Source organism: Barbus barbus (assembly GCF_936440315.1).
Source record: "Barbus barbus genome assembly, chromosome: 39".
Lineage (NCBI taxonomy): Eukaryota > Metazoa > Chordata > Actinopteri > Cypriniformes > Cyprinidae > Barbus > Barbus barbus.
In genome coordinates this window covers 26952615-26968807 of record NC_136717.1, presented here as the reverse complement: position 1 = coordinate 26968807, position 16193 = coordinate 26952615, and the positions used below count along the sequence as shown (strand labels likewise).

At 35.1% G+C, this 16193-nt stretch overlaps 1 protein-coding gene across 3 annotated transcripts in view; it reads right to left on the bottom strand.

The window, feature by feature from the left end:
• Nucleotides 1-16193, bottom strand: part of LOC306858272 (exportin-T-like) — a 20844-nt gene extending 4651 nt beyond the window's left edge. The window contains exons 1-20 of one of the 3 annotated variants that reach the window (XM_079398716.1): nt 16085-16193; nt 13958-14108; nt 13649-13731; nt 13444-13500; nt 12848-12917; nt 12519-12737; nt 12253-12437; nt 11541-11709; nt 9104-9340; nt 8977-9015; nt 8834-8896; nt 7133-7257; nt 6739-6883; nt 5477-5596; nt 5254-5348; nt 4293-4362; nt 3968-4206; nt 2693-2978; nt 1579-1768; nt 1386-1502 (exon numbers count right to left, since the gene is read on the bottom strand). In XM_079398716.1, coding sequence (XP_079254842.1) covers nt 1386-1502; nt 1579-1768; nt 2693-2978; nt 3968-4206; nt 4293-4362; nt 5254-5348; nt 5477-5596; nt 6739-6883; nt 7133-7257; nt 8834-8896; nt 8977-9015; nt 9104-9340; nt 11541-11709; nt 12253-12437; nt 12519-12737; nt 12848-12917; nt 13444-13500; nt 13649-13731; nt 13958-14047 — 2599 coding nt within the window. In that variant the 5' untranslated portion in view covers nt 14048-14108; nt 16085-16193. Of the gene's footprint in view, nt 1-1385; nt 1503-1578; nt 1769-2692; nt 2979-3967; nt 4207-4292; nt 4363-5253; nt 5349-5476; nt 5597-6738; nt 6884-7132; nt 7258-8833; nt 8897-8976; nt 9016-9103; nt 9341-11540; nt 11710-12252; nt 12738-12847; nt 12918-13443; nt 13501-13648; nt 13732-13957; nt 14109-16084 lie in introns of all 3 variants that reach the window. The other 2 variants (XM_079398717.1, XM_079398715.1) reach the window with 2 other exon arrangements.

The following is a 16193-nucleotide window of genomic DNA, read 5'->3' as shown; positions in this document are numbered from 1 at the left end:
AACTTAATTTTTATTTCCAGTTAGTATTTTTTACTTTTTTTTTTTACTTAATTTCCTTAAGTTTTCACCTAATATTTATATTGTGTTATTTCAGTTTTATTTCAATTAACCAAATTAATTTAAGTTTCTTAGGGATGCACGATATTATCGGAACGTTTTCAGGATCAGCCTATAATGGCTTAAAATATCGGTACAATTATGCCGATATATCTTGCCGATAAGAGGAATAACTCGCATGTCCTCAGGGTGTGCTAGCGATAAGATTAAGTCAGCATTGTGGTCATCCTTGAAGCAAATTTTTGCCTGAATGGTGACTAGATTCGCTGTTTTTTTGATCGCTGCATTTAAACTGAGAAGGCATGAACAGAATGACGCGTCTGGTGTGCAATAGATTCAACAGTCAGGTAAGGAGTTTTAATTCCCTAGTGGGCGCTGTTGGCCTACTTGTAACTAAATGAAAGTAAAATACACATAACATTACGATTGCATTTCTGATTAAATAAAGCAGTAATTGATGCCGTAAAATCACGAGTATGTTTTGATTTAAAGGTAAGAAGATATAGCTTACATGAATAAAAATCACACATTACACTTGTAAATTAAATAATTATATATACAGATTTATTGTGTATTGCAGTTTTTTTTTTCTTCCAAACAGATTATGAGCTCTGAAAGATTTTTTTAGAATGTTTACAACTATTTTTCTTTAGACCTTCTACAAATGTTAAATCTTTAAATCAAATGTTAAGGTTACCACTGCATCTGTCTGAAAAAAAAAAGTGATTGATTTATAGTTGATTTATAATTATTTTCAAAGCTTTCAATGTACTCTCATTATAAAAGAACTTCATTAGTGTTTATTTAATTAACAAGTAAGTTTTTGTTAAAAATAATTTAGAATCTCTACACAGGAGAGACTTGGTGTTCTTTCCAAACAAAAGGAAATATATCAGTATCGGCAAAAATGAGTGGAAAAATATCGGTATATCGGCAAAAATTCAATATGGTCCATCCATAATAGTTTTAATGATAATCACCCTTATTAAAAGCCTAGAAGCATAAAATGTTAAAAGTGTTATTTAAGTATTACTTATATACTATTATAGTTTTACAATATTAATATTTTGAATTGGTTTTTATTTTTAGTCAATTTTTTATTTAATTCTTAAGTTTTAATTTCTATTTCCAGTTAATAATAAATAACTTGTTTCAGGTAGTTGCCATGGCAAGTTTTCTAATTCTTACTTAAAGTTTTCACCTAAAGTTGTATATTATTTAAACTATTTTCAATTAACAAAAATATTTTTAAGTTTTAGTTACCGATAACAACCCATATTAAAAGTCTAGATGCTGCTGAATCTGCTGTGCTTGAAGTGTATTCGTACCCCAGAGTTCCACCAGTCTGGACAGGATAATGAAGCAGGTTTTCTGGGCGATGGGGTCTGGGAAATCCACAGCTCCCTGGATGATGGTGAATAGCACACGCTCGATATTCTCTGCTCCTGCCAAACAGCAACAAAGTCAGTTCACATTTTCAGGCACAGGTTTGCTGTCTTTCTGAACAGGACGGCGCCTCACCCTGACTGGCCATGACCTCGTTCATGCCGCTGCTGGCGATGGTCTGAATGAAACTGAAGTAGCTTCTTCTCAACATCTGCTTCTCTAACGCAGCCGTCTGGTCATTCTCCTCCGCTGGACGAGACAACACCTCGAATATGGCCATCACTAGAGGCATGAAGATCTCCTGGAGGAAAGGAGACACCTGGTTCTGGGAGAGACGGAGAGAGTCCATAGGAATTGTATTATTATTGTTAAAATTATATTCATATATGAATTTATTTTATGAACCACTGCTAAATGTATAAATGCAAACCATCTTGTAGCACTAACATGGTTTAATGTCCGCGAAAGTACAACTGCATGATTTGGGGAGGAAAAAAACAACAACAAAAAAACACCTTGTGATATTTCTAATAAAAATTGCGATTAAAAAACAAAATCCAGGTTTGCTAAGCTTGTTTGTGGGGCTGCACAATTTGGCTTAAATATTGTGGGCTTGTACATCAATATGGAAATAAAATAACAACAATAATAAATTACATGACAGTTAAAAACTATATAATAATGTTATATATTATATAATTTACTACAACTAAATAAAAATTACAAAAAAAAAAACAATTGGTACTATTTGAATATTTCACTGTAAAAGAAAAAAATATTAATAGTTAAAAATGATAATGTAATTATAAAATTGTTAACTATTATTATTAAATAAAAACAAGAATTGTTACTATTTTTGAATATTTAACTGTGTATATATATATATATATATATATATATATATATATATATATATATATATATATATATATATATATATAAAATATTACATTTCACTGTAAAATAAGAAATTATTTACTGTAAAAACTGTAAAATTACAACACCAACCATAATATTTATGGCTGTCTTGATTTCTTCATTTTCAAACGCCGAACCATCTAACTCTTGACGGAAAGCCAAAGGGAGGCCTTCAGCTTCTCTTTTGTTGATGCACACTAAGCATACAGATTTTGCATTCCCAAATACACGTTTGCCTGTCCCAAACTTGGATCAGATGTACAGACTGAGTTTGTGTGGAGCAGCGTTTACTGTAAACTGGTTTATTCTGATTAATCGTGCAGCCCTGTACCTTAAACTTGGCGGTGATCTGACTGATGAGCGGGATGAACTCCTGCAGGTCTCTGGGCTCGCAGTCCTTCAGCATGTGCTGCGACGCCGCTGGAATGAAGGGCAGCACCTCCTCCTCCAGACAGATGATCATGCGGTGGAGGAAGGAGCGCACGGCGCTGCGCAGAGACCCTCGCTGGACGGGACAGCTGAGCGCCGGAAGAAAGGTCTGCAGGCAGTCCAGATACACTTCAGAGCAGCCGCACTGCTTCACCGTCTGCTTGTTACTGAACGCCTTACTGGTGCGGCTGAGGAAGAGGAACAAATCACCATGCGATGATTCGAATTTCTTCATTTGGTCAAGCTTAAAGTTGCGCCCACTCATGTTATGACTTGTGAGTCTGAGAGCAAATAACAGACAAGACAACATTTCTTTTTCAGGCCAGTGTTGTTTTACTATCATTGAGATTTTATTTTTGTATTTTTCTGCTTTAAATGTTAATTTTAGTTAAAGTTTAACTAATTTTGCTGTGTGTTTTTGTCATTTTTATTAGTTATTGTTTTTAAATAAGTCTAGTTTATTTATTTTATCCAGTTTTAGGTTATAGTTATTTTAATAAATCAAGTTAAACTAAATGAAGAAATGTTGCTTCGGAAATGAGCTGAAATAAAAAAAATCTAATTTTACATTTTTAAATATTTTTGCATTTTTAAATTTAGGTTTTTAATATTTTATTTTAGTTGACATTTATTTTATACTATTTAACTATAATAACCACGTTTTAGGCACTGGCCAATTTTAAGATTGGTCATTTTTGCTTCCAATAACATTCAGGCTAGCGGAAAGAAAACATCTAAGATACACAGTAATGCATTGATTTTATTTACTTTATCTGTTTGCGATTGTAGAATTCAGGAACAATACATAACTCATCTGATTTAACATTTACTTTTTTTTCTGGCTGTTGACAGTTATTTCTGATCTTTAAGTGATAAAAAAAAAAAACTCTGAAAAAATGTAAATAAAATCTCAACAAATTTTAAATCTGGATTTATCTAATGTTCATATTTCTGTACGCATTCTGTACTTCTGCAAATACGTGAAAATTAGTGCATTAATTGGGGTCTTATTTACATAACATTTGTAAAACATACAACTGTCTTTATGCACTATGATTAACTAGGTTAAAATATTTATCCTATTAACCTTTGGTGGCTTGTTGCATTAAAAGTTTGATTCAAGTCAGTTCAACACAACATCTACTTAATCTTCACGTTGTCAGCGTTGTGTGTTTACCTGGCAAATCCCACAGCGTGACTCAGACAATCGGTCAGCACCTCCTGTCTCTCTTCATCGGCCTCCCGCGGCAGTTTTGCGAGCACCATGCGAAACGCCTCCATCAGCGGCGTCAGGAGACTGCGCATCAGAGCCTGCTTACGCTCGGCTGGACTGTCTCCGTTCACGATCAACACGCCGGCCGACTCAAACATGAACAGCTGATCATCACTGCTCAGCAGCGCTGGAAATCCATTCTCCTGGAAACACGAAGAGAGATGAGCAATCATGCAGCTGTTAAGGGCTGATTTACATGCTGCTTCATATGAGTTTTATGAGCCGTTACCGGTGGAGCGAGCTCTAACAGGTCCTGTATTCTGCTGAGTATGTCCTCGATGAATGCATTCATGTGTTTACTGCGGGAAAAAAAACAGCATTATCATCAGTGCATGAACTGCTTAAATGCATACATTGAATGCACTGTAAAAGCGTCTGTTAAATGCAACATTTACTAGAGATGCATGAACATAGAATTTATTTTCTTTAAATGAACATTTATGCATTTAACAGACGCTTGTATCCAAAGTGCATTACAAATGCAGTTGTGTCAAAGAGCCAACAATATTTGTAATGTATAACGCCAGGTTTATTCGACAAGCTAGAGAACAGGAGAAATGCATGAAAGAAAAAGTGTTATAAAAACCATTATAAGAACTATATATAAACACAAAATAATTGAAAGGTTTTTATGTTTAATATAACTAAACTGCTTAGTTATCAGATTATTTGTATTCCTTTATTAACAGTTGCAGAACATTCAAATAAATAAATAAATAAATATATATATATATATATATCTATTTCGGTGATTAATATCTGCTAATTAATAACTGTTTAATGTTAAAAATTTAATGTAAAAATTAATGATAAAAATTACTTAAACTAAAAGGTTTTTTAATATTCTGTAATTGTTAATAAATTAATCAAAATAATTTGATAACTTGCAATTCAGGTCTATTAAATGTTAAAAGTGAGGCTTTCAATTGTACTGTAATGTTAAATGGCTATAATTACTAATTTTCAGAAAAATAATTAATTAAAAAGATTGTTATTAAACATTTTAAATAGACTGTTTTGTTGTTACTAAATAAATTCTGAGATCTCATTTTAATGTTAGTTGTGATTAATAACAGAAAAATGTCTGATTTTCTGTATGTGTTTAACTGACTGACAGCCCTGTATAAAAAATAATAAATAAGGGGTATATAAAAATAAAAATTGCTAGAGTAAATTGTAGAGTAACTCACTGCAGGGTTTTGATGAAGCGTGAGAACAGATACGCCACTCGACTGCGCACCTTTGGACTGCTGTGCCTCAGACCACGATGGTCTAAAAACGGCATCTAAACCAAACACAAAACACAGCTTTTATGGGTCAAGCTAAATCTGACTGCATCGTTCTCACATCTCAACAGTGTTTAAACTATGAGTGACACACAAAATCAATCTCGCTGCAGGGTAAAACACTCACCAAAACACTGGGAATGTGCTGCGGCTCGACGAGGAAGAACTTATCATAACGGACGACGGTCTCGAAGAACTCCAGAGTCACAGAGGAATGCTGATACTCGCTCACGCCACAGGAGATCAGCTACACAAACACACACACATCATGCACGTTATTTTGTGCTGAGACTGATTTGTTTAATCTGTCTTTTCATTCAGAAAGTAGAGTAGATATGTATCCATCTCTCTCTCTCAAGTTTTTAATACTCTAATCAACATGGGCATGGATAAATACGGATGCTTTATGCAAATATGTTTATTATTATTGAAACCATAGTCAACACAGAGCATGAAGACTAGACATGTTTCAAAGGTTATAGATGTTTTTCAAAGAACTTGTTTATGTCTATTAGACACATGAAAAAAGAAATACCAGGTGCCCATTACTTCTCTTTCATTGCACGGAGCAATTTACTGACACAAACCCAGCTCACTTCTCCTGAACATGCAAAATGTACATTTATTACTTATTATTACATTTGTTTCCCTCTCTGTGCCCACATGCTGTATTTTAATGCAGCTAAATTCTCATTAAAACTGTTTTCATTGGTATATTTGACTGTTTCTGTTGTCAGAAAACGAAATTAATATGAAATAGTGACTAAAGTGCGACCCATTAAGACTACATAACCAGTTCTCCCTTCCAAGATGTTAATCTGCACAAAAATCCTGATAATCGAGCCGTCGTCTGATGAAATCAAATACACATAAGATAAAGACAATAGCTGTGCTGTGATTTCGGCTTTACTTGCATGTAAAATTAGAGAAGCAACATAATATCTGTGTTTAACTGAAAGTACTGCTCCTCTCGCTTTTTTGAAGGGAAAAAAGTCGCTAAAGAGATCTGCAATGCCGCCAAGTTGGCAACACTGTGCATTTCTCCAACTACGGGTTGGGCCATGGGTCAAACGGAGAATGTGCGCTGCGTTAATCACGCGTTAATAAAATTAGTGCCGTTAAAATTAATTTGCATCAACCTCGACAGCCCTAATATATATGTATCTACCAGTGAGTAGATATGTTCTGATATATGTTCAGATATGTTATTTTCTGCTAAATAAATAATAAATATGTATATTATATGCACTTGCATATTATTGCTCTTTTGTTGATTTTGATTGCTTCTATTGTCCTCATTTGTAAGTCGCTTTGGATAAAAGCATCTGCTTAATGACTAAATGTAAATGTAAGAAAGCTTTAAAGAGAAACAACGAATGTTATTCTCACAGTTCTCATCATGGACTGCAGCGTGCTGGTTTTCGTGGTTTCTCCAGAGAAATGCGCTCCGTGAGACGCAGGAAGAGCTTCACCCATCATATACAGCAGCCTGATGGCCACCTCCACCTCCATGAACCGCACCGCCTGCCAGTTCCTGCGCACACAGAAATCAATAACAACATGTCTTTAAATGGGCTTTCAAGTTTATGATTTGTTAAATACGTGTCACACGAGCTCAGGGTAGTGATGTCATAACCGTGAAAACATCCGAACAACCCGTTTTGCAGGTTTGTGGAGTCTACGAGTGCTTAACACTAGAGCGTCAAACTCTCATCTCAGAAGAACAAGGACAACTCTCTTTTCTGTGATATTTCCCAGCATGCTGTGCAGGTTTGTGTCTTACTGCATGGTGGCGTTGAAGACTCTGTGCACGGCTTCCAGCAGAAGCTCAGGAGAGACTTGAGCCAGTCGGTCCAGCAACATCTTTAACTGTTTCCTGTATTCGACAAACATGGCCTCATCCTCGCCCTGAGAGAAACAGACAGACTCTATTTTAGATTAAGGCTGAACGATTTATAATAAAGCTAAAATCTTATGGCTTAGTGCGATTGTAAAATTAAACAGATGGGTTCTGAGTTTCAGAAGACGCTTTAATGTGAATTTGGGAATGCAATATGCGCCAAGCATCTTCCCATAATTTAAATGAGAAGCTCAAATTAACAAGAGAGACTTTTTAAGGCCTTCCTGCAGTTTCTGTCATACTTTTTATTTTACTAAATAATTAAAGTATTTTATATGTAACCCTGGAGCACAAAAGCAGTTTTAAGTCGCTGGGATATATTTGTAGCAATAGCCAACAATACATTGTATGGGTCAAAATTTGCATTTTTCTTTTATGACAAAAATTATTAGGATATTAAGTAAAGATCATGCTCCATGAAGATATTTAGTAAGTTTCCTACCGTAAATATATAAAAACTTAATTTTTGATTAGTAATATGCATTGCTAAGAACTTCATTTGAACAACTTTAAAGGTGATTTTCTCAATATTTAGATTTTTTTGCTCCCTCAGATTCCAGATTTTCAAATAGTTGTATCTCAGCCAAATATTGTCCTATCATAACAAACCATACATCAATGGAAAGATTATTTATTCAGCTTTCAGATGATGTATAAATCTAATTTTCACAAAATTCAGACTGGTTTTGTGGTCCAGGGTCACATATATTTGATATTAATATTTCCATTTCAGCATTGAAGGCTATATTCATGGAAATTTTAAAAGGAAAATTTAAAATAGTCCAACTAACAATAATAATAATAATAATAATAATAAGAAGAATTGCATGTTCACCTCAATTGTTTTACAAATAAATTAATAAATATAATTAAAAATAAGCAATCTTTCAATTTCATATTTGATAAAGATTCTGATATTTTGGCAAGAGAAAAAAAAAAAAAAAAAAAAAAAAAAAACAGAAATAAGTTCATGTAATTTAAGTAACTTCTGACTAAAAACATTTCCTAATAAACACACAGGGCATTATTTCCATCATGTCCTATGTGTTTCAATTTAAAATAATAAAGCAGGACACAAATAAAATGCTGTAAGTCAAGAAAGACTTAAAGACTTAATCTAAAAATCACATAAAAGTTCAGGGGTGCGTTTCCCGTAAGCAACTATGGCCGCAAATTCCGTCGTTACCAATAGAATTCAATGGAACTAACGACCATAGTTAGCTAACGATGGTTTTGGGAAACACACCCCAGTTCTGCTCATTTCTTCCATCAAAATAAAAATGAGATGGTTTAAGATTGCCATAAACATTTAATTTTTATTATAAATAAATAAATATAATTTTACATCATTTTTTCCCCCTTAAATACTCAGTTCATTTATTAACAGTGAAATGTTACAATTGTAACATTTCTTATTTAGTAGTTTTTTATATTTTTATTTTAGAATTTTAATTGTTTATATATCATTATGGCTCTAAAATAATAACAACCCACATTTTGGGCAACAAAACTTTGTTGGCACAAACAAACACTGTACATTTATATTGCCAAAGCACTAAAAAAATAAACACTTTCCACACTGACCTCATTTTCAAAGTTATACTCGTCATCGTACTTGAGCTTGTTCATCACAGCCAGCATGATCGCCTGTTAGCAAGAAAACAACAATCATAAACAACAGCATTAATTTACACTGATGCAGATATGAGCCCATGATGCTGCCGTACCTCCACTTTGCTTTTCTGCTGCTCATTGAGAGCTGGAAGCTGAAAAACACAAACACACAGCAAGCTGAAGATGAGAATCATGGGTAGATCATCTGTCAGTCTCAAAGTGAGAGTTTAGCATGTGTACCTGTTTGAGAACATGCAGGTAGTCGTAACAGAAGCCCACAATGTTGGCCGAAATATCGTCATCTTCATGAATTAGCAGCTGCAGCATCAGGGGAACCTTCGCCTCCACAGCGTGCAGCGTTTCCACCGAAACATTGACATCTCCCATCTTACTGAGTTTAGTCCAGCTCAGCACCAGAGACTGACCCATCCCGTTAACCAACCGAGAGAACTTAGCCAGAAAATCCACATCCTCCTCCTGATGGACGCGAGAGATGAGAAATCAGTCTGATTAACATGCAACTTCAGATATAGCAAAACCGATATCACGTTACGCTGTGCGCGATTGTTATTTAACGAATACATGGGCAACTATATGGGGTTTCAAAGTGAAGAGCGCCACTCTAGACAACCTGCTGAAATAAAAACTTGATGCACTGCAAAAAATGCTTTACTTAGATTTTTTTTGTCTCGTTTCCAGCCAAAATATCTAAAGATTCTGAAATCAATAGATTTTCAAGACAAGTAAAAATTGTCTTGTTTTCAGAAAAAAACAAGTCCAAATTAAGTGAGTTTTAGCTTGAAACAAGCTAAATAATTGCCAATGGGGTAAACAAAATCTCACTTAATTTTGAAATTTTTTTCTGAAAACAAGACAATAATTTTTACTTGTCTAGAAAAGACTTGTAACTTACTTGGCTGGAAGCAAGGCAAAAAAATCTAAGAAAAGCATTTTTTGCAGTGTGGTGTAACATTTCAGGAAAAAAAAAAAAGATTTCTTTAATTAAGGTGTAGATGTTAGTAATGTGATTTTATAGTTGTACTAACTACTAAATTATATTAGATTTTTTTCAGCATAATTGTGTTATTACAATATATTTCTGATTTTGCTTACAATAAAACCATAATAATAATAATAATAATATTATAGTGATACTGAATTGGTCAAGAAACAGTGAGAACATACAAAAAAAATTTTTTTTTTTACTGCAAAAAGTTTAATTTTCAATAATATAAAGATAAATGAAATGAATGTTTTATGCCTTCATTTGAGAACCAGATACACAACACAGAATTTGAGGAAAAAGAAAACATTTCATAAGGCTATTTTAAGAATAAATAACATGGTGAGAGAAAATAAAACATTTCTTTATTTTTTTTATTTAATCATAGCTATAAACACCTAAAATATGTTGCGTTTAAAAAGTGTTTGTTTCAGCCAGTTGAAGGGTGGTACATTGTGTGCTCATGATCAGGATGGTACCACCTCCACCGAATTTTGAGAACGGAAAAACCGTTTGCAGGACTATACATTATTTGGATAATTAGTCAAAAACAACAACAGTTATGTCTGATTCTGTCGCATAGAACTGAATAAAAATAATACATTGATATTTAATATTAATATATTTTCTGTCCAATTTCCTTTAAATAAAAGTGTGCTTATTTTATTGGCTTGTGTTTTTTAAATTCCATGTCATTAAAATTTTGTTAAATTAAAAAGTCTTACAAAAGTACTTTATATTATTTAATAAAATAAATAATTATTACAAAGCATTTTTGGTTTTCGACCAAGCACATCCAGAATTCTCAGTTTTGGCCCAGAATTTTCATTTCGGTGCATCCCTGCCATTTACTGTAACTGCATACGGAGCACTGTGTTTGCAACTACATGCTCCTTTAAAGGATTACACACACACACACAAGTATGCAGAGAGACAGCCCTACACAGAATGCATATTTATCGCATTTTCTAGAGGGACATCGATCTCCGTTGCACAAGAGACATGTTTTAGAAAGCAGAGTAAAATTAAATAAGTTCAACTTTTAAAAAACAAGTTTTTTTTTCCAAAAGCTTTTTCCCCCCTAACTGAAATTATGCCGTTTAAATACAAATATTGATAATATTTAAGTACAAAATTCTAATTTAGTATTTCAGCCATTTCGACAGTACTATTGCAAAGTCATTTTTCCAGATTTAAAAAAAATATTATAATTTTCTATGCAAATACAATCCCCAACAAAATCATCCCACTTTCTAGAATGATTAATTCTTAAATTAAAATACTCAAGTGATTGTGTGAACATTTCTGACATATAGTTTTCATAGGGCAAATTGCCACTGTTTTTGACCAATTTAGTATAACTATGAAAGTAAGAATACCATTATAATATTGTACTGTAAAATTAATAATAAATAAATAAATAAATAAAATAACTTCTTTTTAACACCATGCCAGTTTCTATGGCTATATTCATGGTGAGAGTCAGGTTTAGTTTTTCAAAGGTAAAAGCGAGTAAATAAGATGTTCAAGTTTCATTGTTTCTAAAAACCCTAAGACTGAATTGGATTTACTTGGTTAAAAATCTTTTTAAATGTATCAACAGAATAAAACAAGTTCCTGAGAGGGGTTTTCAACAAGATGAACAGTTTCCACAATAATTATGTATTCACACACCTGCTCGATATTGAAGAACCCTGCGGACTGCAGCACCTGACACAGAGACTCCACCAGCTTGGTTTTGTCAACAGGATCCATGCCCTTATTGACGATCTCAAACAGACAATCGCACGCCTCCTCACGCAGCTCCTCCATGGACATGTGGCTGAGCAACAGATTCACAAACCTACAAACACACACAGAGCTGTCACATAAACAGACAGGAAGCTCAAGGAAGGTCATTGGAGTCAGTCTGACAATATATGTGACCCTGGAGCACAAAAGCAGTCATAAGGGTCAATTTTTTGAAATGGAGATTTATACATCATCTAAAAGTGAATATATAAGCCATTCATTGATGTATGGTTTGTTAGGATAGGACAATATTTGACCGAGATACAACTATTTGAAAATCTGGAATCTGAGGGTGCAAAAAAATAAAATACAAAATCAATCAAAATAGAGAAAATTGTCTATAAAATTGTCCCAATGAAGTACTTAGCAATGCATATTACTAATCAAAAATGAAGTTGAGAGGTAATTTTCAAAATATCTTCATGGAACACAATCTTTACTTAATATCCTAATGATTTTTGGCATAAAGGAAAATGGATAATTTTGTCCCATACAATGTATTGTTGGCTATTGCTACAAATAAACCCGTGCTACTCATGACTGCTTTTGTGCTGCAGGGTCACATATGTCTGACCTTCATCAGAGATGCTCTAACCTGTCGTTGGCGATGAGGTTGAGGTCGATCCAGGACACGTACGCACCCACCACCTCCAGACACTGGCAGGTCAGCTCGCTGTGGGTGTGCTGGTACGTCTGAAGGATCTGGAACCAAGACTCAACCAGCGCCGGGATGCACTGCTCACGCATGCTGTCCTTGATCAAAGTGTTTCTGCGTGTCTCCTGAGGTAGGACAGAAAGAGATGTTTTAATGGCATTACAGGAGCAGAAAACAGATTTTTCCTTGAGTTGGGCCAGTTTTACCTCAGGACTGTGCAGGATGTCCCGATCAACCACCTCAGCATCGATAGCCATCAGCGTGCGCAGGTAAATGTCCACACCGTTCGGATTCAGTCCCACCAGATTGAGGATGTCAAAGAAGAACTTGGGCCACAAAGTCACATACTCCATCACAAACGTCAGGGCCAAAACCTGTGCCGCCTTATTCCTGATGAAGGGCTTCTCTGGACGCACGTTCATCAACTGGACAAACATGCAAATACATGCAGACAGGAAATCATATTTTAAATGCACATGTAGCTTGATTTTTCATCATTCACATGAATCTCAATGAAATGGTAAAGAGTACTAACCTGAGCCTGCAGCCATTTCATCAGAGTCTCTCGGATCAGCTGCTGTTGAGCTGCATTGAGCGACCCATGTCTGCAAAACACAGCATTTATACAATTTTGAAAACTGCACGAAACTCTATCCACCTTATTTTTCAATGCTTATCAAGCAGCATAAAAGACTGGTTTGGCACAGCTAAAATAAAATAAATTACACCAGAAACATGTTGAAAATAAGGTGGATACATTGACATTTTAGGGCCGTTTTAATTAAATCAAACCCAGACCAAGAGCTGTCAATTTTAGAGCCAAGTCTATATGCGATTAATTCTACATTACTTAGCTAATGTTTGGTATGTGACTGACACAGTCTCCCTCTAAATACAAATCATTCTCTTTGTTTTCAAGGTTTAAAGTCAGCTTGGCACTAAAATTCACCTTATAGATCTTAATGTGAACATCAGTGCATGTTACTTTTTTTTGGACCTTGTAATGTTTAATCAAAATATCATAATTTAAACATTCGTGCATTTGGCAGACAATTTTATTCAAAGCGACTCACATTGCATTCAAGGTATACATTTTATCATTTTTTTGTGTTTGCAACGATTCAGTGATACCTGAATTTGATCTGGTGCTCCAAGACTTGAAAGCAGAAGAACTTTACATGATCGTCACTGACAGAGAAACACACACAGATTGCATTAATCAAGATCGTTGAGTGAAACACAGCAGTACGGCACATATATAGCTGCAAGGCCTGCTATAATTTTACATAAATACACTAGATTTAGCCGTTTCATGCTATGCTGAAGTCTGTTTTACCTGTAAACCCCTTTAGCCAGGGCTTCAGCGCACACCTCCCATCCATCCAGAGACTCTTTTAACTGCTCAAAATATGCTAGCGCCTGAAAACACAGAGAATGTAAGTCAAGAATGTGTTTTACTTGCTCAATGATGCACTAAAAATATTAGTTATGGGAAATATGTAAACGACCAGTTTGTGAATGATGTGCATCTAAATTCTGCAGACAAAGATTGCATGCAATACCAAATCGTCTGTGTGTAAATGCATGAATTAAGTGTGTATGTCTGCACACCACACGTTGGTGTGATCTAGTGTTTTGCGCTCACCCTCTGCCTGTAGCAGGCATCGGCGTTGGGGTTCAGTCCCATGAGGGCCTGCTCGTCCATGATGGCAGGTAACGCCGACTCGCAGGCCATACGTGGGTTAGCTGCTGTCCTCGATCAGTTTATCCCAAATCTCCAAACAGGACGCACACATCTGAGAGAGACACAGGCATCCACATAAACAAGAGTCAGACTTAAATATCTCCCAGTACACACAATAACAATAATGTAAACAAACTCTTACAAAGGAAAAAAAGTGGCTGACTGATAACTTGTATACTGATAAACTAGACAGCAGGACGACCAATGGCTGATATAATATTGATATACAGAATACAACTTAATTACTATAAGACATTAAATGACTAAAGTAATTCAGAGTATTAGCAATGAGCAAGTTAACAACTGTTAATACAGTTCGACATACTGATCCTGATCAAAGAGGCCTTATTAACCTGTCAATATAACAATCAATCATTAAAAACAGCACTGTTGTGGTAATATGGCACACTGGAAAAACATTTGATCAAATACATTTCACTGTGTTCAGTCCACTTAAACATCAAAATAGAAGATTTTGTTTGCATAATATGTGTGTGTTCTGTGTATATTTATTATGAATATATAAATACACACATGCAGTATATATTTTGAAAATATTTACATGTCTATACTTATTTATATAATAAATATATTTAATATAAATTTTATTTTCTGAAATATATACGTGTGTGTATTTATATATACATAATAAATATACACAGAACACACATACATTATGCAAACAAATTTTTTTATTTTGGATGCGATTAATCGTTAGACAGCACCAGTAAAATGTATTGTGTTTATAAAGTACATGAATAATATAGTTGCATTAACCGAAAACTGCATGGGTGGATCAAAAACTATGTTTATTAACGTTACTTAACTACTTCCATGTGTGACTTTTACATAAAACCTGAGTGCAAAAATAAACAAATAATAATTCTGTGTGTGATGTAATAAGGTAACATTCAATATTAAAGTATAATGAGATAAATATTGACTGTTTCAGGTCATACATCATGTCAATATCAGACCTTCATCTTTACATCACATTTACACAGTAAAGGTGGCACAAAAGCGCTTCTGAAGTGGCATTTAGGTGACTTTTTAATGCTGCTCAGAAGTGGCATAAATGCATTTACACAGCAATTACAGCTGTATACTGTGATACTGGGCCTAAGCAGAGTCAGAACCAGCATTATTTAGCTTTGCTCTTTACACTTAATTTTGAGCCGCCAATCAGCTTTAGATATCATTATTTAGAATGAATTAAAACAAAGGGCTTTGACGACCAGCTGTTACATTATGATGTAATTCAACATCCATGTGCAGTGAAACATTTGAAATGACGTCATCAGAGCAACTGCTAAGCGGCCAAACAAACACACAGATGCTGAATCAGCTCTCTTTCAGCACGACTGACTCCCTCTTTCTGCTTTATTCACTCTTTCTCTGTGTGTGTACACTAATAAAAGCGTCAAAACATCCTGGTATGGCATTATAACGCTTTTAGGACGTGGTACCATAGTAATAGCAGTCTTCTGACACGCATCATGGCAGTTCTATAGCACTCTTTAAGTGTGAATACTCTGGTAATCCACCTGACAGCACCTCTGATGCACTTTTTCTGATGCAACACGGGCCCAATCAACTCCACATGATCCACTAACCCAAAACACCATTACATCTGCACTATATTTACCTCAGATTAATTATATTTACCTCAGATATTCGCTTAACTCGCGACTACGAGCTCGTATTATCAAAATAACCGACTTCTTCGTGCGCGCTCCCGCTGCTAGCAGACAAGCGTGTCACGCGCGTGACAGACTGAGAAAACACGCCGAAATAACGACAAACCTCGGTCGTACGGCAACCGAGACACAAAGCCGACGCGCGTGTGTAGAGTTAACTAACACACGTGGGTAGTTTAGGGAGTTATCGGCTTAATTGGCGGATAAGATTGTTGTGAATGTGATGATGACGCCGCGCGCGCTGTCAGACAAAACACTCGCGCGAAACATTCATATAAATGAATAAAACATGCCGCGACCGTGTACATATATGGATAAGGTCACACCTTACCGTGAACTTTACCGCTCCATCATCATCCGCCCAGCTCCAGCGACTCGGTGCGCATGTGACAGACTCAACAGCGGCGTGTCGCCCAACCGGATGTGCGGGGTACGAGAAC